At 38.0% G+C, this 27,985-nt stretch overlaps 1 protein-coding gene across 1 annotated transcript; it reads left to right on the top strand.

Moving 5' to 3' along the window:
- The first annotated feature begins 88 nt into the window (after nucleotides 1–88).
- Nucleotides 89–27,985, top strand: prkci (protein kinase C, iota). Its single transcript, XM_079614387.1, has 18 exons — nucleotides 89–504; nucleotides 4,994–5,115; nucleotides 6,919–7,008; nucleotides 8,555–8,605; nucleotides 8,755–8,840; nucleotides 8,963–9,100; nucleotides 10,942–10,999; nucleotides 11,915–11,970; nucleotides 12,623–12,799; nucleotides 15,326–15,423; nucleotides 16,168–16,254; nucleotides 16,407–16,542; nucleotides 23,943–24,030; nucleotides 24,239–24,364; nucleotides 24,451–24,530; nucleotides 24,731–24,820; nucleotides 26,304–26,419; nucleotides 26,725–27,985. The coding sequence occupies exons 1-18, from the start codon at nucleotides 425–427 to the stop codon at nucleotides 26,810–26,812; spliced, it is 1,767 nt and encodes a 588-aa protein (XP_079470513.1). The 5' UTR covers nucleotides 89–424; the 3' UTR covers nucleotides 26,813–27,985.

The raw sequence follows: 27,985 nt of genomic DNA, 5'->3' as shown, positions 1-27,985 counted from the left end.
TATTATCACACAATACTAAAACATGAATTATATCGAAGATGTTCAATATTTGCACATTCTATAAACGATCTAGACAAACAATATTTCTGATACTAACAGTCGCTAATAATGTGTAATGTGTTTGTTGGAAATCCCCATCATCTCCCCTCCACATTCCGCTGTTTGGATCATTCCGTCTCGAGGCCTGCGCGAGAGAAGGGAGTGTTTTCCCGTCAGACACAGAAGTTCTAGGAGTCAGAATAATTTTTGTCAGAACTTTACTAGTTATATTTCAGACAGGCCGATTGTACCACTGGGGTCAACACTATTTTGGTCCAAATAATAAGTCCAGTTTTCTAACTCAGGTTGTTTTTTCTCGTCACGACAGCGGGCTATAGCCTCGTTAGCTAAGTTAGCTCGCTAGCAGGAGTACGGAGAGCTCATAATGCCTACGCTGCGGGACAGCACAATGTCCCACCCCGGAGAAAACCCGCACCAGGTCCGGGTAAAAGCCTACTACAGAGGGTAAGTAGACAGTGAGACTCTGTGCTGTCTTTTTAGATGTTTCGATAGACGTATGCTCTTATATTGTCCTCCTAATAGTGCAGTTTCGGTATATACACAATAAATGATTAGCCAGCTAACTTAGCTGGTAGTATTAGCTAAGCCCAAAACAAAACAAAACTCTCGATGAAGTTCCAATAAAGAAGTTTCGACTCCAATAAAACAGCTGTGGAGTAATTTCTTTATCTACAGCTTTTTTTCCTTTTCATATTAGGTCTCATAATAGTATACAAAAAGTGAATATATGTGTTTGTACTGTTTGTCAGTTAATCTAATGATGGCATATGAAGTGTTGTTTTCATCTGAGAGCTGCCCCTGTCATGGAGTTGGATATGTCTATCTGTCTTACAACATTTGCGATCGGTCACATTTAGGTGGTTCTATATGACGGTAGGGTATAAGGGAGGTAAAGGTAAAGTCAAAGATACTATGATAAAATTAAAAGTTCAAATTAAACTATATTTTCAAAGAGTGTATTATGTGTCATGAACATAAAATGTAGATCATCACATTCTTCATTGAATATTCGGTTTAAGCTAATTTCTTAAACAAGAACAGTGAATTGTTAGTAAAATGAGAGGTAAGACAACATGTAAATATGAGTTATTCCTCTTGCTGTTTAGGGAAACAATTCTTGGGTTTCTATTGAAATATTTTACTTTCATGTGAATAAATAAGCTCATTGTATGAATGATTTTCAGTCAGAGCTGTGTTCCATTCATGATGACGCATGCGCTTGTCATGCACTTGAAAAACTGGTACAGCAAGAATCTTTTGCCAGACCTGTTGGAGACTGATTCCTATTCACATTCCCCAAGAGAGCTATTGTGTGTGCGCAGCTGTCATGATGATTCAATCGGTTTCTATTCCTGCTGAATTTGTTGATAATAGTTATTATTATCATCGTTGTATGGAACTGACAGGTCCACCGACATAAGTCTGGCCTCATGAACTGGCCTCAGGTATGTGAAAATATTCAAAGAAACCAATCATCCCACAGTACGAAAAGCTCGATGGAGACAGCATTAGTTGATGGCCTATACTGTACAAAAATAGTAGCTCATAATTCCTGGGTGTGGATGATTTTGAAACCCACCATTTGTCCCTTCATGTGTGTTCCCTCTGGTTTCTATTGTTATTCAACAGGCCATTTCAGCCAATCTTTGAACCAGTTTCAATCCCCTTATTCTAGGCTATATAAACTACTATTGTGTTGTTCCCATGATAGACCCAATCAGAGGGTGTTTCTTTTGGTGTGTGGAGGCCTTAATGGCAGGTTTCTGCCTGAATGCAGCACAGTCTTGAATAGAGTGAAGGACGTGTTACTCTCTGCACCTTTTATGTTCTGTTTAAAAACCCCTGAAGCATGGCGAAGATGAAATTCACAGGCTTTATCCTCCTCCTCCTCTTTCTCTGCCCTATCTTATGTCTTTTGATCCACTTATTGCTCTCTTTCTGGCAGTCATCCATGTATGACTGTAATAAACAAGTCTTTTTGAAAATTTGACCTATATTGCAACTCTAATCTGAATATATATTTTTTTTTTTGATGGATGGATGTTGAATACAGTAAATATGTTACTTTGTGCATTTGGGTATCGTATAAGAGTCCTGCTTAGCTCATGGCCAGTTTGTCATGGTCATCTGACTTTGTATACTTTACCCAAAAAAAATATTTTTTAATTATTTGATCGTCCTTGGGTCATTCCTGAATGACTTTCTTTCTTCTGCAGTAGGGCTGCACGATGATGGTTAAACTAATAATTATTTTGTTAAAAAATTATAATAGATATAAAAAAATATATACATGTATGCGCAAATCAACAAACTCGTATGGTTTATTTGACCAAATCTAGTTTACAACCAATATAATCGAGATTAATATTTGAATTTATCTCAATTCGTCACAAGGTTTGCTCACAGTTATAGTTGAAGCAAATAGCACAAACAGAAGATATTTTGCAGAATGTTGGTAACCAACATTTTTTTCGTGACCAATAAAACACACACACACACACACACACACACACACACACACACACACACACACACACACACACACACACACACACACACACACACACACACACACACACACACACACACACACACAAAACAGAGACATTTCTCAAAATATTTTTTTCTATTCCACAGAAGACAGATAGTCATGCATGTTTGGAACGACAGTAAATTATGACACTTTTTTTTACATTTTTGGCAATGCACCTGCTGTTTGGTCTTATTTCCTTGTGTATTTTTATTTTCCTCTTCATTTTAGTATATGTTAGCTTGTTTACACCTCCAGGTTCGGCAAATTGTGTTTCGGTTCTTGTGAGTCGTATTTTATAGCAGGAATGAGTGTGTGTTCAGTATGCTGTTGTAAAGGGAGTGTGAGCTGATCCATGTATGCGCTATGAAGTAATGTGGCTTCACCACCTATCAATGATGCTGAGGGTGCATCTGCTCATACACAATGATCCATCTTTACGTACAGAGATATGCATCACAGGAAGCACTGAGCTGCCCTTTAACTCTCTTACAGTAGCTTCATCATAATGGTCCTAGATAAGATCAAATCAGCCTTGTGATTTTCTTTATCATAAGGTGGTGTGTGTACTCCCACTAGTCTCTGTGGCATGTGTGGGTCACCGCGCTGGCTCGTAGACAGGAAGGACTCCCCTGCTGTCAATAATTAACCAAAACAGTGTGAACATAGTAGAAAACAAAGGGAAATAAGCTTCTGGGTGCCTCCTACTATGGGAATGTGCTAGTAATTCAACATACAGCTTCCCACAAACTCACTGTATTTTTATTTAAACTATCAGATTTTTATAATTACCAAACTTAAGGATACAGAACGGCTTCCCAAATTTATGATCAGCTTTAAAGGGATTTTTGAGCATAATTTTGTGTCTGCAGTGTGTACACAACCACCCTATAATGGTAAAATCCTCCCACTCCCTTTTTGTTTGGTTCATGTCCACAACCTAGTGTGGCGTCACATTTAGTTAGGTACTGCTTATTAGCGTCGATTCTCCCCTAAGCGAGCAGCACACAGTCCACCATGTTAATCTCCCCCTTAGAGCAGCTAGTGGTAGCACAAGGATGCGACCTGATAAAAAATCTAAAAGTTCAGTTGTTGTCCATTTACTCCCAGCATCTGAGCCACTAAAGACGGCTGTGTGTTTAGTTAACCATTTTGCATAAGACTGCTTTGTAACTAAGCGAAATGATTCCTGTTCTATCTTCATACAGTATATATTCTACACATATTGTCTGTTTATAGCACAAGGGAACAATTACAGTATTTAGTTTGTGTTTATGAATTGAATTGTTGCAAAATGGCTGAAAAAACTAGTACACACTACAACTACTATTACATAAATTAATCAATTAACCATTCAGAAACATCCTGGTGCATTCGTGAAGTTATTACTTCTGCCAGAGTCTCTTTTTCTTTAGTGTCCAACTTTGGTTTGAACATGTTGGTTTGAACTTTTAACAGTATTTACAGTAGCAGCCATATTGGTTCTCCTGTTTTGTTGTTGCTGAGTATTCAAGGCAAGTGTGCCGCACACATCCTGAAAAGTGAAGCAAAAGCGTTTCGATCGCCCACTTGTTGCTCGCTGTAGTATGGGTCATTATCCTGCCCAAGTCTACATAGACTACATTTTATTAGGTAAGAAAAAAATGTCCCTTATAAAGGTAAAAAAGCAGATAAAAGGTAATATTTTAAACTTTTTGTCACTACTGAACTAACTGCACAAAATATGAAGAATAACTAAAACTTTAGGAATCAGCAGTGAACAGCAGTCCTATACACTCTGCTAAATGTCGCCTGATCATCGTTATTGACACAATATTTGGTCAATATCTCATAGCCCTAGTTGGCGCTTCCGCTGACTATCATTATTTCTGCGTTACAATAAAATGATCACAGAAGTACTGGGGTAAAAGTTTATAGTTCGGATATAAACACTGATGTCTATGGTAGCGATCAAAGTAGAGTAAATCACCTTTCAGAGTAACTTGACTCTTCAAATAAAGATTGTATCAATTACATCTTTATGCCAGTAGGTGGCGAATGTATTTGTCATCGTTCATTTATTGAGAGATTTGTTTAGAAACGCTGTTAAATGAGTAAATTAATCATTAATTCAAAAATTAACAAAAATATGTTTTAAAAAATAAATAAATAAAATAAGTTTTTTAATTAAATATGAATTAATAGACTGCGGCAATTAATATTTTGTCAGACCCTGTGGTAAATTACATGTTACTTTGTTTAGTTGACGGTTTAGAATTGTGGGAGAATCGTGATCTCTATTTTAAACAAAAATACTTGATTTTCAATTTATCCAAAATTGTGCTGGTCTATTGTATAAAAAGGGCCACAACCTTTGTTGTTAATGAATAAACCATTACTGAATGTGATCTTTTTCTGTTTTAGGGACATCATGATCACACATTTCGAGCCCTCCATCTCCTATGAGGGGCTGTGCAGTGAGGTGCGGGACATGTGCTCCATGGACAATGACCAGCTCTTCACCATGAAATGGATTGATGAAGAAGGTTTGCCATTTCATTTGTGTTTGTCTCTCTGACCCTTTGCCATTTACACCAGGTATTAACATGCCTCCCCTGTGACCTCTTGTGATCAAATTTCATTGAGGCTATTTGATTTCATGACTAAACACAAGACTTGCTAAACCAATCAGTGTATTTACATTCAATTTTAATTCAAATGAATAAATAGTAATTAATTATTCTTTCGTTTTTTGCCAATTACCTTTATTTCACTCAATGTTAAATTCGTTTTTTTTCTTAAGTTTTTGGGTTTGTTGAAGAAGCTTTTTTTTATAGTTATTTGTTTCTTAATGTTGCACATTTAGAGACACTCACTAGCTATGTTTCCATCACCCTGTTTTTATAATGCACATTTTGATGTATCGCATCAGAAACGTTTGATGGAAATGGCAAATTTCGGTGCAAGAAAGTTCGCTTGAGGTGGTTTTTGACCTGTACGAAAAAGAGTTAATGCGAATAATCGGAGATGGAAATCATTTGCTGAATAAATTCCTACGTAGCGAACATTAAACCCATGTGACTAATCGGCTGTTTCCGCTGATGGTGTTTTATTTACTGTTGCTTACTAGGTTACCAATACCTTCATCATCCGTTCGAGCAGTTTGATGGAAACGCACGTAATTTGCTTCTTTTTTTTTGTTTTGTTTTTGCGAACTTTGAAAAAATTCACTCAATGTTGATAAATCATAGACCATAGACTCCATGCACAATGACCAGCTCTTCAGCATGAAATGGATTGATGAAGAGGGTTTTAAAATATTTTAAGATAGAAAAATATTTCAAAAAATGTTAATAAATTTAATAATAATACTCCATATCACTTTTTTCTGTATGTTTTTCAGGATGTGTTAATTTTTTTTTTTTTAATCAAATTAATGCAGCTTTAGTGGTTTGAGTAATCACAAAATTGCTAGGACTAAACCTGTGTTTATTGATGTCTGCTTGTGATCAAATCCCGCTGATACAGACGATTACACCAGGTGTAAATCTCATTCTGTTCCTCTAACTGTCACCGTAGCAACAAGCCTCCTCCTGCCATTCTGCTGAAATTCCTAGATAATTTGCACCAGCACTTTATATATTACAAGTGAACCCACTTTTGGCAGATTGCATTAGAGTCTCAAAATTACCCTGGACTCCACTGGCAGAAATAAAATGGATGGATTTTACATGAGGATAAAGTGAATCTGAATGCAGCGCACAGCAGGGAACAGGTTTTATGCTGGAAAGATTGACTGTGTGTGATGATTAACTGCTGCATTAGTCATGCGAGATGGGAAATGGAGATGGAAGAACGTTCATTTAAATACCAAAATCTTCAGCATTCCACGCTGAGCCCAGAGTCGCACTTCTCATTAGCATAGCTGATCTGAGAGGGCCGTCATGGTGAAGAGTTAATCCCTTCTGTCTGCACAAGGCTTGGCACTGATGCCCGGCGTCACTCATTGCCTCTGCTGTGATGTCTGACCGAGGGCCGTGTGTCTACGCAAGCCGAGACAGTCTGTGCCACAGGCTGCTCTTTAGATGACAAACAGGATTGACGTCAACTTCGGACAACGCCACAGGCCCTGTTACTAGTTCATGGTGAAAACCGAATAGATTTTTGCTTCATGCTCTGCAAACATTGTTATAATCATAGCATGCTAACAGGGACTCATTTGTTTCCTGCTTTAATTTTCCCTCACTCTCTCTGTTCCTCTTTGCTGTGTCAGGTATGCTCATGCTGCTTATTCTGATGTCTTTGGTAAAGAGTTTTCCAATGAGTGTTCACTGTGCTTGTCATTGCAGGGGATCCGTGCACCGTTTCTTCTCAGCTGGAGCTGGAGGAGGCCCTACGCCTCTATGAACTCAACAAAGACTCAGAGCTCATTATTCACGGTATGCTGGGGTTTGGCTTTTTTGTGACTTTGCTTTTCATTTATTACTCATTTGAAGTTCTTCGATACTAGATCAAAAACCACTAGCCTAACTGATAAAGTTCACACATTATTTAAAACAAGTGAACAGTCAGTAATAAAATAAGAACAAATACACACATTACAAGCAGAGATGACTACTAAATAACAAAGTCTAACAGTAGTATTCAGGTACAGAAATTAATAATTAAACCTAAATGTAAAATAACACTCTTTGTTCACTGTAGAAATTAAATATAGTTTCATCTTTGTTAAAGCTGTATTTTGTTGTTTTATTAATATTAATGACACAGACAACAGTAGGAATATTAGGTGCGTGCTGTCACTTAAGACCGAATGGACGGACTGAATAAACTGACAAACATCCATTCTTTCGTCTGTCTCTCTCTCTCTCTCTCTCTCTCTCTCTCTCTCTCTCTCTCTCTCTCTCTCTCTCTCTCTCTCTCTCTCTCTCTCTCTCTCTCTCTCTCTCTCTCTCTCTCTCTCTCTCTGCGCGCCCCCCGATTTTCGCCTCTTCTTCCGCGTTTACAATTGTTTGCATGCGTACATTTTCATTTTATAACATTACACTATCACGTGTATCTGTGTATAGGGAGCAGCGGTACTGGCCGCACATTTTACAAGATAAAATATTTGTCAATGCAGTCAGGATCTGTTGCAAAAACAACATTCCCAAGTAACCACATTATATCTAAGCAAAATGTGTACAAAGAAAAAAATGCACAAAAAAGTCCACGGTCATGCACAGACTTAAAGATAACAACAATGCAAAAGCAATACAAATTCTGAAATGGCCGAAGCTTTGGGATGTTTAAAATTAGCTTTTCAAAGCTTCAATTTCTGCCAAAGTTCAACTCCAGCAACAGAACTACTATAATTAGATGGTTCATTAAGCTATCAACACACTTGACAAAACTATCCAAACCATAGATATGTATATGTAGATACCTCTTTCGCTCACCGCTCGAATCTCGAGTCTCGAATCTCATTGGTCTAAAATCGTCTGATTAGCTGTGATTGTGTCACATTGCACAGCGGTATTTGCATTCAACTTGTTGAGACTTGTCACATCAGACACAGTTAGTCATAACAACCATATCCTTTTAAGCCCCCGAGCTAATGAGCTCAGACGAAGCTCCACATTTTGATTTTCTGACTTAGGTACATGTATTTATTTATTTATAACACACCCTACGGCATCATACAGGTCATGGGATCATTAGTGGACAGGAAAGATAGGACTCAGGGAGTGATTGACAGAGATAGATCGTTCTGCCTGCTGGGTGAGTTAATTAGTCATGCTGAGGAGGAGACGTCTGGCCCCAAGGGCTTTCAGAAAAAGGCCCCAACCAACTGTCCGTCAATACCCACTCTCCACAAAGGCCTGGACAAACTCTGTTTTTTGACCCCAAAGTCCTTATCCACTGTCAGATGAGGAGAGGTCACAGAGAGGTCACTGGAGCTGTTTGTCACTGCTTTTTTCACACTCTCTATCTCTCTCTCCACAGTGTTTCCATGTATACCTGAGAAGCCTGGCATGCCCTGTCCTGGAGAAGACAGTATGTGCATCTTGTGATATATATTTATAATAGGGTCATTTAGGTTTTTTGCACTTTATAGTGCTGGAAAACATGCATTGTGGGTTATAATGATTGAGTATAAACTGGTTAATAGCAGATTTAATTAATGACTCAAATGTTGCACTCAGAATCCATTTACCGCCGTGGAGCTCGACGCTGGAGGAAACTTTACTATGCCAGTGGACATGCGTTTCAGGCCAAGCGCTTTAATAGGGTACAAAAATGCTCTTTGTTATTTCTGGCACCTATTACGTAACACAATTTGTCTCAATATTACGCATGTGACTTTTTGTGTTCAGTATGGTTTAATGTTCCTGTTCCTTCTGTTCTCTACAGCGTGCTCATTGTGCCATCTGCACAGATCGTATCTGGGGCCTGGGCAGGCAGGGATACAAGTGCATAAACTGTAAACTACTGGTTCATAAGAAATGCCATAAATTGGTGACAGTGGAGTGTGGTAGACAGGTAATACAGGTGAGTCATTAGTAATCTGCATCCTTTCATATTTTATGTGGAATACATTTAAATCTAAAATGGATTTAAAGGGGTCATGACATGTTTTTTTTTATTTCATTATTATGTTCCCTTAGGTGCAAATATAGTATTACTATAGTTTTTTTTTACAAAAAACTTTTAAAATGTAGTGATTTATGACCTTTTCCCACCCTGTTTCTCATCCTCTGATTCAAACAGTCTGTTTTGGGGGTGTTTCCCCTTTAAGAGTTCAGTGTTAACGCCCACTGTTATGATTGGCTAACGTCAGTGCCTATGCATCAATTATTAACGCCCCCAGCCAGAACATTTGCGGATTCGGCGCAACTGTTTAATAGCGGGTGATGCATGCGAAGCGATGGCTCTTGCAATGATAAAACCTTATTATGTTTGAGCCAGAATCAGAGAAAAATGAACGATCACCACAACAACGAAGACTGGATCAGCCCGTGTCCACATGGAAAGTGAAACTATTTTGAATTAATAAAAAAAAATTAACCCGAGACACTTGAAAACGGATTAGCTAATAGTTTAACATTATTTAACTAATTCCAATGAAATGATAGGGTGTACCACGGACAAAAATGCATGCACAGGCCATATTTGAAGATGCAGCATTGATAAAGGCAACATTTTTAATTTTCTATCACATGTAGGCCTACTAGAAAGGCGACATATTTTCAAGATTCTCTTATACAAATGTGTTTATATTAGCCATGGTAAAAAGTAAGTTTGCGTCGTCGTTGTTGAGCCCAGAATATTCGGCACGGACTTATCTTTGAGCAACAGTTTTCTGGCAAAGCCAAGCATCATATTGGGATTTTTTCATCAAAACAGTCATCCTTAAATGTATAGAACAAACGCTTAAACTAACACTGCCGTGACTGGGACGTCTGCAAAAAATAAAGTGCATCCATTTTTTCCCTGACGACTGGATCTTTCAGCGTATTTAAAAAGTAGTTTAAAGTTTTAAATACATTACTTACAGTTTGCGTCGTCGATGTTGAGCCCAGAATAGTCGGCACGGACTTATCTTTGAGCAACAGTTTTCTGGCAAAGCTCAAAAAAGTCATCCTTCATATTTATAGAACACACGCTTAAACTAACACTGCCGTGACTGAGACGTCTGCAAAAAATAAAGTGCATCCATTTTTCCCTGACGACTGGATCTTTCGCAGCGTATTCAAAGATGTTGTTTGTCCACAGCCAGGAACAGCACATCTGCGGCATCGTAATTTCCCTGTACACAGACCCACTCGCTGTCCGTCGACTGAACACTTGTGAGGCGCGCGGCGCGCGGGCGCGACAACGATACGAAATGAGCGTAGTTGCCTTGCGCTTAAAGCGTAGTTGTCTTGTGCTGGAGGCGGTCTATATGCAAACGCTGGTACGTCACTTCGTACCGTGACGTCACTTCTTACCATGGATCCAGAACGAGCTGTATTTAGAGCTTGATTAAATAAATGATTCGTTTATAATGGGGAGGACGTCTTAAGCTATGAAACTTGCAGGACGTTTTAATGGTACAAAGACCTCTTATATACCAAAAGATCAAGGCAAATTTGGTTTCTCATGTCATGACCCCTTTAATATAAAATGCAGCTGAGAGTACTACGTTCTTATGGGTAGCTAAAATAAGCCAACATATTAGCCAAAAAAAGCTAAAATATTTAATAAAGGGACATGCAAGGGATGGGAAGCTTTGTGAATGGAGGTCATTCACATCAGATTGTGTGTAGACCTATATTAGACATGTTATTACTGCTAATAACACGATGAATCTCAATCTATCTCTAGCTTTAATCTTCTTACCATTTTTCTAGGACCCAATGATTGGAAGAATCGATCCTGGTTCCAGTCCATCAGAGCACGCTGATCAAGGTACAGTAGGCTCTCATCTATATTTGTCATACACTACACACATGCATCATGTCTATTGCATTTTCTTTGCTATTCAAGTACATAGAGGTAGAGGATAAAATCCATTTTCAGACAACAATGCACTTTTAAGATTTCAATTAAACTCAACTCACAATCAGTTTTCTAAAAATAATTGTCTTTTGAGGCTTTCCATCTGAGTTTAAATTGATCTGCTTCAGGTCACAAAATAATCAACCTCTTGTGCCTTGCCCAGACTTTTCAAATATATATATTTATTTATTTTCTGGTAAGAACATAAATATTCAAGGTATAATTTTCGGAAACTGAACTGAAAAATGTCCCTTATTTCCATAACTACCTGGAACAAGAGGTCATGAATAACTGTATAAACATTCTGCCCACAGATCCATAAACAAAAATCCAGAGTCAAGCAGATAAACTTGCCGTGTTTTGTTGGACAACATCACTAACTAAAAAGTATCTTGTAATCCAGAGGTGTTAAACAATGTTCTTCTGAGTTATTGCATTCACTAAGTCAATAAATTGATTCACTAAGATCTATAATGGCTCATTGATGCCACTGATTTTCATCTTGAGGGGTTTTAAATGACTGGATGGGCTAAGCTGATGTTTTCTCTTAGTAATTAGACGTGTGCTTGCACTGAAACAGACTAATGCATTGAGCAGCTTACAGGCGTGAGTCTTCTCACAAGATTAAGCTTGTTTGTTGGAATTAATGACGTGAACAGGCTCTTGGTTTAGTTACAGTGCTGGTCAGATAAATTTCAATCCCTCTGTTTTTCAAAGTGCTTTATTTATCAAAGTGCCTGATTTGGTTTAGAGGCTTGTGAATCAGATTTGTATAAGTATATTAATGAGTGATGACTTTCCCCTTTTCTCATTGTTGTTTTCCAGTACTAGACAAAAAGAACTCAACGGAAAGCATCAATCACGAGGGAGAGGAGCATGAGGTAAGACACTGTTTGGCTTTGGTTACTCCTGGTGTTAACATCCATCTCTTGTTCCATTTACAAGTAATAAATGCTACTTCTCACAAAGTCCACCTCTACAAGTGCTGTGAGTTTGGATCGCTTATAACGTGCATTTGAAAACCCAACACACGCCAACCATCTTCCCAAATTTGTAATGATTGTATTATTGTTGTATAGTCACATTGAATGGGGGGTGGGGGTCTTTTGTTTTTAGCCAATCACTTGTGTTTGTTAAATGATCACACTTTCCACTTGAATGTTAGTACATGTGTACATAAGGTGTAAATGGGACTATTATGAACTGTGTTTTTGATTTGATGAGCTTTCAGTTGTTCACTCTCAGACCGATGATCAGGCTGGAGTTGTCACTCAGAGAAGGAGATGGGGGTGTACACAACCAGGTCCATTCAGGCTCTATTGATTTCCTTTAGTGGAGCTAATAAAGTAACCTTCTATCAGGGTCATTAGCATCTGATTAAGGGCTCGCATTCCTGTAGCTCTGTCGCAGTCGTGGGAAATCATACGATAAACAAAGGGAAGGGACAGAGAAGAGCATTAAGAAATGTAAATCAGAAAGAAGAAGGTGATTTTTATTTATGTATTATTAAGATGCATCTCATCCATCCCTCAGGCTGTGGGCAGTCGGGAGTCCGGGAAGGCTGTGTCCAGTTTGGGGCTTATAGACTTTGACCTGCTCCGAGTGATTGGCAGGGGCAGCTACGCCAAGGTGCTGCTGGTGCGTCTCAAAAAGACAGAGCGCATCTACGCCATGAAGGTGGTGAAGAAGGAGCTCGTGAATGATGATGAGGTGACATTTCACATTTCATACACTGGGAACATGCAAAGATGCCACTCATATGTCATTATATGAATTACCGTATTGTTCCGAATATAAGACAATGTTTTTTTCTTGGAAATACATCTGAAACAATTGGGTCGTCTTATATTCGGGGTCTAAACATTTACATGTCAATAATTCACCCGCAACTATAGGGACCGCCAAATACGAGTAAAACGAGTGATCCACGGCCGCCCAGGAGTGATAAACGCAGCGGAGTCATCAAACATTAAGCAGCCAAAAATGACAGTGTGTCAGAGTGTAATGTTAGAAGAAGACGAGCCCAAAAAGACTCCACTTAAAAGTGGAAAAGTAAAAGTGGCCACTTCGAAGAAACCGACAAGCAAGTGTGTCAGTACGTAGTGTGGCACTGGATATCGCCAAAAAGCTGAACTTACCCACAATCGAGGCGGTCATTTCTTATTTTGGCTACGTACTGATGCACTTTCCTGTCAATATCCTAAAAGCCGGCACTTTGATGCTGTGTAATGGATTAGCGCTTGCCCTTCAACTTCAGGGAGAAACTGCTGTCTTTTCAGCGCTATGTGATGGGGCTAAGGAAAAAAACATTCATATCCCCCTGGATGAGATGGGTAATGCAGATCAAACAACTGTGTTTTTTTGACATGCCAGCATTTGTCACTGTACATAAAAAAGTGAGAAATCAGTCTTGGTGAAATCTACTAAATGAGATCTTCAGGTTATTTTAAGTTAAGTGTTTATTTCTGAATGTGATTGATGTTGGTACATTTAACCAGTATTTACTTTAAAAACAAATTTAAATATTTTTTTTTAAATATGAAATTTATTTTCAAATAAGGTCTTTTAAAGATAAGGGGCCCTATCTTGCACCCAGCGCAGTTGACTCTGTACACCGACGGATGTATCATTCCTATTTTGCACCCGCGCACAGCGGACTTTTCCCTCCACAGACGCACGTCGGTAAATTAGGGAATGAACTTGCGCTCGGGGGGCGGTGCAGCGAAAAGAGGAGGTGTAACGTCAAACGTCCCTGGTGCTATTTTGCAGTTTAAGAAAACAATTCCGCCACTGACCAGGAAAAACCTAGTCTAAAGACAGTGGCGCATTGCGCGTTAGTCATATGCTATTTAAAGGGCGCATGCTTGGCCATTATGTAGCGTGTGAACAACGCGCATACACTTTGATTCCCTAATCTAAACAGACGCAGCAGTTTTCATTTTTGCAAATCATACATTATTACAAGGAAACAAAATAACACACGAGGGAAATCATTGTTGTGTCCATGAAGATGTGAAAAAAACAGGCATAAATCTAGTTTACACATTTACCCAAATTATTATACGCCTGTTTAACCGAAGCTAATTTGGGTGGGTTTCTCCCATCCTCATACATTGTCACTTCTCTGTCTTTTACGGCCCTGATGAGAACGTCGGTCTTGGCGTGCGCCTGGCAAATCCACCGTTATAATAGCAATCCGCCGTGTAACAAGCGCGCCTGCTCTTACAAGGAATGTGAGAAGACGCTCTGATTGGTTTATTTCACATTACGCCTTCACGTTATGAAGCTACTTCAGACCAAACCATTTTAGATTTGCGCCGGGTGCAAGAGTCATTTATCCCGCCGGTATTATAGCAACAGCGCCCGGGATCCGCCCACAAAGATTCGTTTTATACTTGCGTTTCAGATTGTTAAAATAGGGCCCAAGATGTGGTCTTTAAAAAGCCTTTTTCCAAAAGATACATCTTGAAAAGGGGGGGTCGTCTTATATTTGGAACAATACATTGTATCAGATTGCAGTCACAATCGTTGTGAACCATACCAAGTTCTAATACACCACACATCCTAGGCTACTCTTATGAAACTACTGTCACTCCCAACAAACAAACAAACTCTGCTCTAGTTTGAAACCGCTCTTGACACTTCACAACTTGAAGTGTTTCTCCTGACACTAAATCACTGAAAGATGAATGTTTCATAATAAGAATAAGTCTTGTATATTTGAGTCTTGACTTTGCAGAATAAAACAAGCAAAGAGCTTCATCTGGCTCTAATCTTTCCAGGATGTGTTGATGTACATGCATACAGATGACTAGATGTTGATGAAGTGGGCATTTAACGTTGATTAGATGCACTTTAGCCTTGTGTGATGAATTGAAAGCAGCAGCTAATGGTCAATAATAGTAGCTGAGCTCTACTGGCCCTGCAGTGCTTCTTTAAGCGTGTCTCACGGTCAGAGGCATTTTTACCAGGCTGTCAATGAAAGGTCCTAGCTTTTCACTCTGTATCTGTCCATTGTGAGTCTCCTCACATCCAGTAGCAGCTCCTTGGGAAGACCTGGTGCCCCCGTCTTTTAAATCTTTATCAGTTTTTAGCCTTGTGAGGAGCCTTTACTCAATACAGTCCTGAATGTCCTTCCAAATGTTTCCCCTACTGACAGAAAGAATGCTCTGCTTTTCAATGGGAGATTGATTTTGTGTGTGTGTGTGTGTGTGTGTGTGTGTGTGTGTTTTTCAGGATATTGACTGGGTTCAAACAGAAAAGCATGTTTTTGAGCAGGCTTCCAACCATCCCTTCTTAGTGGGACTTCACTCCTGCTTCCAGACTGAGAGCAGGTCTGTCTGCACTCGCACTTTTAGATCATCAGGACTCCACAAATGATATATTATATCATATATGAATTTGTATTTATTTTCTTTCTACATTTTAGGCAGTAACTTCTTTTCCCAGTCAATAAATAGATTACTAACAGTTTAGGGCACAACAGTAAGGTTTTTTTTTCCACCACAATTTTTCATAGGCTCAACCATTTTAATTTTTTTTCTTTGACAAAAAGATTGCTTTTTTAATTTATTTATATAATAAACACTGATTAGTAAACAATTAATAGAAAATGAATTATATAATAATTTATATTATATAATTATATTATATAATAACATTTATTATAATAAAAACAAGACATCATATACACTGTCTTGTGAAGGTTTGGGGTCAGTAGGATATATGTTTTGGGAGGTTAATTTTAAATTAAATTTCATAATATAAGTTTTTGCTGTATTTTTATCAAATAAATTCAGCCTTGGTGAGCATAATAGACTACTTTCAAGACCCCAAACCTGGCATCTTACTGACTCATTTGGCAGTGGCTTTTATCCAAAGGGATACTTTAATTTTGAATAATGAAAAATTAAAGAAATAAAGCTGAAAACAATAAGTAAAAGTTCAATCAACTTCCGCCCCAAACCGGCCTTATATTGGTCCTCTGGCCATTCTTATTGTTTAGCCCTTCAGTTTAGTGTGAACTGTTTTGTTTGTCTGGTGAAGGCTTATGATTATTTAATGCTTTCCTTTCACAGGCTATTCTTTGTAATTGAGTATGTGAATGGAGGGGATCTCATGTTCCACATGCAGCGACAGAGAAAACTTCCGGAAGAGCATGCCAGGTATGAGGATGTGAGCTGTCTAGTGTGTAACACAGTTCAGCATTAATGAACAGCCTGTCGTGGTTGGAACTGAATTAGTCTGAAAGACACACCACAGGAACAGAAGCTCAAAGTAGGTCACTAACTGTTTCTTTTGTTCTTTCTACTGGCAGGTTTTACTCAGCAGAGATCAGTCTTGCCTTGAACTACCTCCATGAGCGTGGCATTATTTACAGGGACCTGAAACTGGACAATGTTCTGCTGGAGTCAGAGGGACACATCAAACTCACTGATTATGGCATGTGTAAGGTAAGTGTAGAGACCCGCTCACCATGAGAATCACACCATGATGTAAAAACGGGAGGGATTTTGTAGTCCAAAAAGGTGTTTATTAAAACGGATGTGCAAATAAATATGGTTAAGAGAAATAAAAACGATCTGGAGGGCAGAGTTTCGGTGCGCTCGGACGGTGCTTCCATATCCTAGTCCAAATCTCTAAAACCATGATCCATCCTTCAATCCTCCCTTCCACTAATGATGGGTGCCTTAAATACACACACATTTTGCCCACCTAATAACTGGAACATACCATTTTCTTAAAATTAACCCTTGCCTCACCATATGATTTATAAATAGGTACACAAGATGATTAAGAACAAGATTTAAAACTAATAAATAAATACAATAAATAGGACGGATAAAACAAACATACATTTGCACAAAAATTTCCATAAGTAGCTAAAATGAGCGCTCCTATGTAGTTTGTGCTTTCTTTAAGGCCACGCCCACTCAGCTAAAACAAGAAACAGCAAACCCCATGTAAATATTGTAAAATGCACAGGAACAGCAAGAACACAGTAAAAACAGTGACGGAAGACAAATTAAAGGTCTCTTCATCACAGTAAATCTGAATAAATATCAATCATTTGATTGAATGATCTGTAAATGACCAAACCGAAATAAATGAAAATGAATGAATATATTCTTTGAGAATATCATAGAGTTGAGTGTTTTTTTTTTTTTTTTTTTTTTTTTTTTTTTTAAACTGGAACCAGTAAACACAACACACTAGCACAGCGGTCGGGAACTTATGGCTCGTGAGCCACACCTGGCTCTTTGACAAAATAATGTGGCTAAAGAGGCAATGATGTAGAATTAGGTGTTGATTTTCTTCTGCAGAGTCGGCCTTAAGGGCCGTACACACCGGGACTGAAGACTGAAAAATTGACTGTTTAATGTTATTTTTTAGTATTATTTTTCTTTATTAATTTTCTTTATAATTTCATAATGTATTTTGTGAAGTCAGACTATGTTTGTACATGTGTGTTGAGCAGAGAGCTGGTAGAGTTATATTTTGCTTAGAGGTATGCAATGTTCACTTAGCGGAGATGTTCCAATGATGATGATACTTCAAATGTGTACAGTTCGTATGTTCTTTGCAAGAAAATGAATGTTTCAACTGATGCAAATGTACCATTTGTATAACACTAATGTATACACCACTAATGTATACACTGAAGGAATAGTTTCTTAATGTGGATAGTGGATTGACCATGTGCATTAGGTAGACATTCCATCTTTAAACATAAGCAATATGTTTTTCTACCTTACAAGGAAGTTGTAAGTCTCTCTGTGATGTATATAAGCTGAATCGTACTGTACCAACTCAGAGAAGCATTAAGGCATGATGAGGGGGTGAGAGGAAGGAGGAAACATAGAGATTATGGGGTGAGGAAGGAGAAACCCAGAAACCATTTAAGATGGGGTGAGAAGATAGATAATGGGGAATAGAGAAATCTAGAATGAAGACCTCCTCTCATGTAGCCTTATTCTTATATGCCTGTGTTTCTCTCTGTCTGACACATGAAACATGTTCAAATAATAAATCTCTTGGCAAGATATCAGGTGTAGCTTCCGTGATTTAACAATTATGGGGGAAGCACGATTTTTAGAATCTACAGTTGGCGTCACGAGCAAACAGGATCGCATCTTCAGGCATTTGTCTCGGTCATTCCAGGTAAGACTTTTTCTTTTCTAAAAAAGTTTAAGTCTGCCTGATGATTTGAGACATTGACTGAGACTGCTTTAAAGAACTGTGTTATTAAAGTACCAGATGTATTGCCAAAGAATATATGTGTCAGACATAAATTAAAACAATTAAAATTAAGAAAAAATGGAATTAAATTAAGTAATTCATTTTAATTTGGCTTATTTAAGTTTCTCTGAAAAGTAATCCTCCAACAATATTTGATATGCTGGGATGGAGATGGATCTTTTTTAGAAAAAAGGCCATTTAGTCATTTGGGAGAATTAGCTATAAGACGGTTAAGCTAGAAAAGTTGCTTGATTACGACTGTTCACGTGGTTGGACTGTGGCGGGACTGTTTAAAACGATGGCAGATCCCTAAAACATATCCAACACACTTGAAGATTCGATCTCAGAAGGAGACGAGGAAAGTGTGACAAGCGATACTTGATTGACAGAAGCGGTTAAGTGTGGCGATACTGTAAAAACGATGGCAGATTAATATCTAAAACATTGTAACACGCTGAAGTAATACAAGTATTAAAGGAGCCCTTTGTAACTAGCTAGGATCGCGGGTATTCTTATTTTGACCGTAAAGCTGTTCAAATATTTGAGGATACTAATCTGAGTTAAACTTAAAGAAAAAGAAAATTAAAATAAATTAATCTGAGATAAAAAAATAAAAAAGAAGAAAAAAGAATCTGATTTGAGTTAAACTGAAAAGGAAGGAAAAAGATAACTGAGTGAGAAGGGAGTAGCAGCCCCTTCCTTTGGAATCTATACCCTCCTTTGCACACAGACACACAGAGATATAAATAGAAAGCCTGTTGCTTCTCTGGTATACACAGGGAGTGGTAAAATGACCGAAAGTAATTGTATAGCAAAACATTATCTTCGGGGTATTTGAAGAGAAGAACAGAAACAAGCTAAGCTTTTGAACAGAAATTTCTGGTGTTAATGTGGGTTTAAAAGTAAATAATTGTTTACAAAATGTTAGTTTTTGTCTAAAAAGAACAAGAGATAAAAAATAAGATCATAAGATTAAAGTTAAGGAATTACTTTGAGGAAAGATCTATGATAATAGTTGTATAGTTCATTGACAAGTAGAAGTTGATGAAAAATTATAGATAATAACTCCAAAAGAATGTGAGTTGGAAAATATATAAGGAAATAATTTAACAGAGATGTTTATTTGGAAAAACATGTCATTTCTGACTAAGTCAGAGTAAAAAGTGAGAAGAATGAAATTATAAAAGTTATGAAAATGAGAATTACTCTGAGGCATTCTGGACTTTCTCTCAGAGTCTTTCTCTCATTCAAAGTCAGTTTGATTCTGATATTTGAGCCTGTGGCATAAGTAACAAGCTATTCAAAGTATAGCACAGTGTCTCAGTTGGAGATTATAGACACAGAGATTTTAAAATAAATGATACATTTAATTGGGAGTTAAATGTTTTAAGAAATGATAATCTACCTTGAATGATAGAGGTGAGAATTTTTATTTGTTTATCCCATGACCAGTAACTTCTTTGTCTTCACCATGTACAGGACGGATGGTACCGGTTATTGATGTAACAGAACATTACACTTAATGGACGGTTGTAATAACTAGATTCACTGAGTATAAACTCAGCATTGATATGTTGATGTTTGAAGATGTCTAATGGATTTTGGTGATTAAATACTGTCATTAATTTGTCTCCATATGTTTACACTATTAGGCATTCCAAATGGCTCTGATGGCTCTTGAATGAACTTTCCTGAGCTCCAGAAAATACCTGTTAAAATTTCCTAATGGGAAAGAGCGGTTACAGTGAGCATGAGGTGATTTCTCAAAGACGGCAAGATTCTCTAATGGCCAACGGAGGACTTCCTAGGCAGGGTGTCACCGCCACTGGGCACCTACCCTGAAGGGGGGGTGTTTATGTGAGATGGGTATGGTTGAGCAGATGTTTGTTAGGCCAACAGCATCAGTGAGGGTTACAGCAGTCTGCCCAAAAATGTGAGCTCTCCAATGCCTGATCACCAGAAACCGCATTCCTTGGATGTGACAAGTGTCATAACTTGATATAACTATGCCAGGGGGAACACCCTGAGGAAAGGAGATTATTTACAAAAGAGCTGATGGGAAAGAGTTTTCAAGAACTAGCTGAGACCATGAGGGTGATTGTCTTTAATTCTGTGGAGACTAAAACAAACATTGTTCATTTATTTTAGGAATATAATGTTAGTTGCCGTATGGACAATATTGTCTAAAGTTTTAGATCCTGAATCATATGTGAATTATTATGTCTACCATAGTTTTCCCTTTTGCAGATCATTATACATGGCATTTGGACAATTATAAGACATGGTGTTGTTAAGGATGAAGATTGTTTTTGCTAACTCAAGAGAAGTCTGGATAACAGGGGATAAATAAATTCATTATTTAAATTAAAGATAACTTTAGAAATGTTCCTTTGATGAACAAATGGATAAAACCGAGAATAGGACATAAGGAGTAAAATAGGAGATTTTACACATGCTACATTACTTACAAAACACAACCTCACAAACAATGAACACTCGCTTACTGATTTACAACCCAAGGGATAGGATCCTTTAACATCATTGTTTATTTTGGTTGTTGTTTTGGCCGGGAACTTGAGGAGTACTTAACGAGTCAAGGCACCGGCAGAAGATTTATTAGTTTTTTATTTTCTTAGATGATTGGGGTCAATTTTAGATGCTTACACATAGACGTTAAAGACACATAGTATACGGGGACATAACATGGGTTGGGGTTATTTGTTTGTTTTGTTTTTCCTTTGTGTTTTTCGTTTTGTGTTTTCCTTTTGTTTCCATTGTATCTTTATTTTGTTTATTTTATTTTTCTATCGTATCTTTCTTTGGTCTGCTTTTCCTTTTCCTCACTATCGCTTCATTAGGTTGGCCACTGGTGGAGTGAAGGTGTGGAACTGACTGTCGTAGTTCCAGTGGAGGGAATGAAGACTGAAAAATTGACTGTTTAATGTTATTTTTTAGTATTATTTTTCTTTATTAATTTTCTTTATAATTTCATAATGTATTTTGTGAAGTCAGACTATGTTTGTACATGTGTGTTGAGCAGAGAGCTGGTAGAGTTATATTTTGCTTAGAGGTATGCAATGTTCACTTAGCGGAGATGTTCCAATGATGATGATACTTCAAATGTGTACAGTTCGTATGTTCTTTGCAAGAAAATGAATGTTTCAACTGATGCAAATGTACCATTTGTATAACACTAATGTATACACCACTAATGTATACACTGAAGGAATAGTTTCTTAATGTGGATAGTGGATTGACCATGTGCATTAGGTAGACATTCCATCTTTAAACATAAGCAATATGTTTTTCTACCTTACAAGGAAGTTGTAAGTCTCTCTGTGATGTATATAAGCTGAATCGTACTGTACCAACTCAGAGAAGCATTAAGGCATGATGAGGGGGTGAGAGGAAGGAGGAAACATAGAGATTATGGGGTGAGGAAGGAGAAACCCAGAAACCATTTAAGATGGGGTGAGAAGATAGATAATGGGGAATAGAGAAATCTAGAATGAAGACCTCCTCTCATGTAGCCTTATTCTTATTTGCCTGTGTTTCTCTCTGTCTGACACATGACACATGTTCAAATAATAAATCTCTTGGCAAAATATCATGTGTAGCTTCCGTGATTCAACAATTATGGGGGAAGCACGATTTTTAGAATCTACAGGGACGAATATCGGCGCGCATTATTCGTCAGCGTTTTTCAACGCGTTTTTTTTGTTCACACCCAATCGATTTTCGCTGACGATGAGCCGAATGAACATGCAAATTCATTCCCTGACATTAGATGGCGCTTAATGTGAAACAGAAATACCCCGCGTAGTCGCTGGCACGTTTGTCATATAGTTCTTTATGTTCCGACACCAACGTGACCAACAGCTCTACATTCATCTTGTCTTGCATCTTCCTCGTCTTATTTCTTCCCGGCAGTGTAGACGTATATCTAGTATATCTTCTTCGCGTTACGCTCGGCAAGACCGTTTTGTGTTTGAGCGCCCCCAAGTTGTGTTTTTCTGTAACTTCAGAAGCTCCAGACACCTTGAGCAAAAGCGGCAATCTCATTGGTCGGATAGTTTTTGACGCGGCGCGTCAAACCAAAAAAACGACGCCCTTTGTTTAGTCACGAATATCGTCGGCGAATAAGTTAAACGTCGGCGAATATCGTGTGCGAAATTCGTCCCGGTGTGAACAGGCCTTTACGTCGCACTATGACAGAAATGTGACATAATCCGAAACGAGACGTTTTGACAGCTTCGTTTCATTAAAACTGTTTTTGGACTAACAAGGAAGCTTTGTGGCCTGAAACTTGCATGATATTTTTTGTAGTACAATGATATGTCAAAAGATCAAGGAAAATTTGATTTCTCTATTCATGATCCTTTTAATGGCAAACCACTTGCGTTTCTATGGTAACCTAGAGCTCCTGCACTCTGATTCAAGCAGCTACGTAGCTTGTTTGTGGTAATGGTGAAAAAGAAAGATTTTTACAACAGCCATTTTTAAATGGATATAAAAAAAAAAGTGACTGGACTGAAACTTATTTTATTGAAACTGGTGCACTCCTGTGCCAAGAGACGCTTTTGCAGCAGAGACCTTTTATGTCCTATAAATGTGTCGTATTTATGTCCGTATGAAAATCCGTGCATCTTTCAGTGGGTGGGACTGTTTGAAGTTATTAATAAAGAAACATGGATGCACACACACACACGCACACAGAACTCTGAAGAGGATTTATGCTCCTCCGGTGGTAACTCAACCTCACAGTGAAAGCCCTGCACAAATAATTCCGTTTTGCAATTGATTTATTGTTGTTGCATATTTGTTTGTTTTTAGTTGTCTATGGACCTAATAAAGTTACTATTACTGAAATACAAATATTTTCTTTAAAATATTACATTATTTTTTGCTGTGGCTCTTTTGGGTAAAAAGCATTTACGAAAAAAGGAAAGAATGGCTCTGGAAGAAAAAAGGAAGAAAAAAAAGTTTCCCTACCCCTGGACATAAGGAAGCATAAAGAAGCATTTCTTCATAAATGTATAAAAAACATTTGATTTAAATGTCAGATCTCCTTATGGGATTTTAGTCACACACTATATATTATTAACACACACACACACACACACACACGTATAATGCCATATACATGTAATGCCAAATCCAAAGCAATCTATTCTACATTGATTTTACCACTGTGTCATTTTCATGTCATATTCTCTGTGTACTGTATGTAAAATCAATGATCCCAGTGCACACAAACATGCCAAATTATTGAGTGCACTGCTGGATATGTTTAGAAAATGTATTTTTGTGTGTGTAAAATTAGTACCTAATTAAGAAGTTGATATTTAAAGTATAAATCTGTTTATTTTACTAAATCATTTTCTTTCTTTTTTTTCTCAGATTATTTCCAATTGTTTCAGTACATTTTATGACAAAATAAATATAAATTGCATTTAGACTTTGTTTATCTTTAAATATTGCGATGTATACATTTATGGGCTTTACATCAGCCACCCTCCTCACTAAGATTTCGGCATTGGCCATCAAAAAGTCATCATTAGTCATATTGTGTGCCTGAATGTTTCATTGGCTTCAATATTCATCTTGTATGCAGGAGGGACTGAGACCAGGAGACACAACCAGCACTTTCTGTGGAACCCCCAATTACATTGCACCTGAGATTCTGAGAGGAGAAGACTACGGTAAGCACAATTCACACACAACCAAGCCTCTTCACAAAGACTTTCGGTTGGCAACTATGTGTGCTAGCACACACACTGCTTAACCCATTTAATGCTATTAGTGTCTACCTCATGACTTTCTGCCATTTGAGTTTTTGTCAGTCCTAAGCTGCCCATTGCAAAGCCTTAGGATGATGTATGTGCAACTCTGTGTGCCTTTTCTTTTCAGGTTTTAGTGTGGACTGGTGGGCACTGGGCGTCCTGATGTTTGAGATGATGGCTGGGAGGTCACCCTTTGACATAGTTGGCAGCTCTGATAACCCTGACCAAAACACAGAAGATTATCTTTTCCAAGGTACATGACAGACGCATGAGTGTTTCAAAAAATGTTTTATATGTCTCTCCATATATCTCATGTTTTCTTCTGCTCCTCATTCGCAGTAATTTTAGAGAAGCAGATCAGAATTCCCAGATCATTATCGGTTAAAGCCGCTAGCGTGCTAAAGGGATTCCTTAACAAGGTAAAGCAGACCAGACAGATCAATGTTAATGTCTTTATGTCACATGGACCTGTTATAGTGCTGTCATAATTATTGTTTCTCTTTATTTCCTCACCTCCGTGTTACCTTTTTCTTTCGCTCTACATCTCTCTACTTTCTTTATCTGTTTTTTGTCTCTGTTCACTATTTTTCTCTTATTTTTTTTTCCGCTCTTTTTGTAGGAGCCAAAAGAACGTCTCGGATGTCATCCTCAGACAGGCTTTGCAGACATAATGGGCCATCCTTTTTTCCGAAATGTAGACTGGGATCTAGTGAGTCACTGCTATCTGTTTCCTTTATATGAGTTTTGACTTGAGACCGCAGCGGAAACATGAGTCATTTGCTGTAGCCTGACGGTAGTGAAACTAAACAGAGGACTTACTGGAGCCTGAACAACTATTTAGTGTTGTTTATGACCTTGAGAAACTATCCATTTGATTACTCATTCATGTCATTTGACGCAAGCGCTTTTACCACTTCAAATAGCATTTTAGAAACGTTAGCTTTTAAAAGTACAGTTCACCTCAAAATTTGTCCAAGACGCCTGAAGAAACCTGGCTGCAAAGCTATAGTACTGTGAGAAGTTTTAGGCACTCGTGTAAAAATGCTGTAAAGTGAGGATGCTTTAAAAAATAACGTCAAAAATAGACTTTATTTATCAATTAACTAAATCAAATCAATATTTGGTGTGACCACCCTTTCAGGTAGCTTTGCAGGTCGGTCTCTTTAAGCATATTGGAGACGTTGCCACAGTTCTTCTGGATTTAGTCTGTGTCAGTATTTTCTGTTTCTTCATGTAATCCCAGATGGACTAAATGGCGAGTTCAGATCTCCAGGTGGAGCATACCTGCTTCTGTCAGACATGTATACATACAGTGTTTACCACAGGATTTTGGGAGACTATGGGGGTGAATCTCTAGCAGGGTCTGGGGGCATGTTCCCCCATACGAGAATTTTAAATATTATAATAAGAATTTTACATTTATTATTATTATTCATATTATTCATAAGATACAACGTTATTGTAATACAACTGCACTGTAAAATAAATTAAAAATTAATATTTAATTACCTAGACATATTAATGTGAAATATAATGACCTGATGGGATACAATGATAAACTGATACAATCACATTTTTGGGTGGTTCATGTTTGTATCGTGACAAAAACCATCACGTGCAGGGCCAGTGATATAATAGAGGTGATCAGGTGTCAAGTCATTGATTTTTGTTGGTCTGAGGGTTGTGGCAGTGAACTGTATCATGTGTGAGGCAGGTTTAAATGATGTGAAACCAGCAGACGAGACTCAGACGAACACGCTGACCTCTTGTCCGTGTTTGGTCTGGGTGAACACACACACAGACGAGAGAAGTGGCGGTCAGGCAGTTTAAAGGGATCAGATTACACTTTCTTCTCAGACAGGCTGCAGTGCCTGTGGCATCCTGCAGGGGGGGCAGATCTTGGCCTTGTGGCAGAACCCACTGTTAGGTTTGTAGCATTAAGGCAAAAGTAAGAGCAGTACTGAACAAGCCATGGGAAGGATCAGTTTACCTAAATATTATATTAAATCTTTGCTGAGAGTGATTAAGAAAGAGAAAAAAAAAAGAAAAAAAAACATTGAAACCAAAGTGTTTTCAATGGTTTCTCTCCAGAAACCATTGAAGACACTTTGTGTGTGTATGTGTGTCTAAGTGTGAGACTGCTTTATGACACAGTCACAGTTGTTATTTGACTCATGTTAACTGTATTTCAGATGGAGCAGAAGCAAGTGGTCCCACCCTTCAAGCCCAACATCTCTGGCGAGTTTGGGCTGGACAACTTTGATGCCCAGTTCACCAATGAACCCATTCAGCTCACGCCTGACGATGAGTGAGTGTCTGTTCATGTGTATCTGTCTGTGTCACGACTCAAGCTTTCTGAATCAGACCTAAGGCGCCATTAATCTGCTTCAGATCTTTACCACAAAAATGCAGGTTTCAAAATCAGGATGTAATATCAAATTTACGATGCCTGATGACACATTATAGTTCTGTGAACAGGATTCCCTTATTTGCACACACACCGCTGTTTTCCAGGAAAATATTTTACAGCCTGCTCTCTATTTGAAAGCCGTAGTGAGTTAAATGTGCTCTAGCAGTTAAGACTGATTGATTGTCTCTTTGTCTCCCTCCCAGTGATGCTGTAAAGAAGATCGACCAGTCTGAGTTCGAAGGCTTTGAGTACATCAACCCTCTGCTGATGTCGGCGGAGGAGTGTGTGTGAATGGCCTGTCTGTTTCTGTTACGTGCATATCATCGCTGCCTTTATTTGCATGGTCACAAACAATCACAAGAATGGAAACAACAACCTGACTTTTTTTTGGGACCAGATGGAGCATTAACTTTGCCAAACCTCTTTCACTTTCTGCCATTTATAACCACTAGTCCTTAAGTAAAAAAAAAAAAAATCAGCAGTCGTGTAAATCAGCACTGATGAAATGAAACTTATCAGTGCCTTTACGTGTTGACCAACATAGTTGGAATGTCAGTTTTAAGTTACTGGACACTGCAAACTAAAGGAAAAGAATGACTGATGGTACGCAAGACCTCATAATGTCTGATACACCTTTTATTTGTATATAGTAAAGAGAATCCATTGAGACATATAGTAAGCCATTTTTAAACTCTATACCACATGGGATATTCTTGAAAACATTTTTTTTCTGATTATCTGTTCTGCCTCTCAGAAAAAAAAGAATAGTGTAAGGAAGAAAAATACTTTTTATTGTTTTTTTTATTATTATTTAAGAATACTGTCATCTATATAAAATGTGCACAATGTATTGAATCAGAGTTTTCCATAAGTTTTAAGATGATTGGGCATGTGGCCTCGCTTTTGATTGAAGTGATATTAAGCTTGTTCGACCGGAGCAGGGAACACTAATGAACACTGTTGTAAATACTCAAACTGTGAATGGAGAAGTTTTCTGTATAGAGACGGAAGGAGGGAGAAAGTAGACACAGCAAAATAAGACCCTAAAACGAATATGTTCCTGTCAGTTTCCATAAGGACGAGGTAAAAGTATGTTATTACTCTTCAACTGCTGCATGTATAAAGTATTTCTCGCCCTTTTTCTTCTTTTATATCTTGCTTTTTGTGTTAAATGTGATTGCCTTTCTGGTTAAGATATTTTGTTTATGTATTTTTTTTTAAAATATTGAACAAATTGAGTCTCAATGGACAAGTGTTCATTGTTTCTCAGCACAGTCACTAAGAAGGTTTTTTTATTTTTTGGTTGGTTGATTTTGTCCCTTTGGGTGATTTCTAGTTAGATCAGATACGTGATGTACAAAGGGGTCCTGGAACCCTTCACGGCCCCATCAATGGCGCACAGTTCTTCGGGTGGTGCGTTTTGAAATTACCAAATGATGACATTAAACACAGGCTACTCGTACA

Source organism: Phoxinus phoxinus (genome assembly GCF_949152265.1).
Source record: "Phoxinus phoxinus genome assembly, chromosome: 5".
In the NCBI taxonomy this organism is placed as follows: Eukaryota; Metazoa; Chordata; class Actinopteri; order Cypriniformes; family Leuciscidae; genus Phoxinus; species Phoxinus phoxinus.
This window is presented reverse-complemented; position numbering and strand designations above follow the sequence as displayed.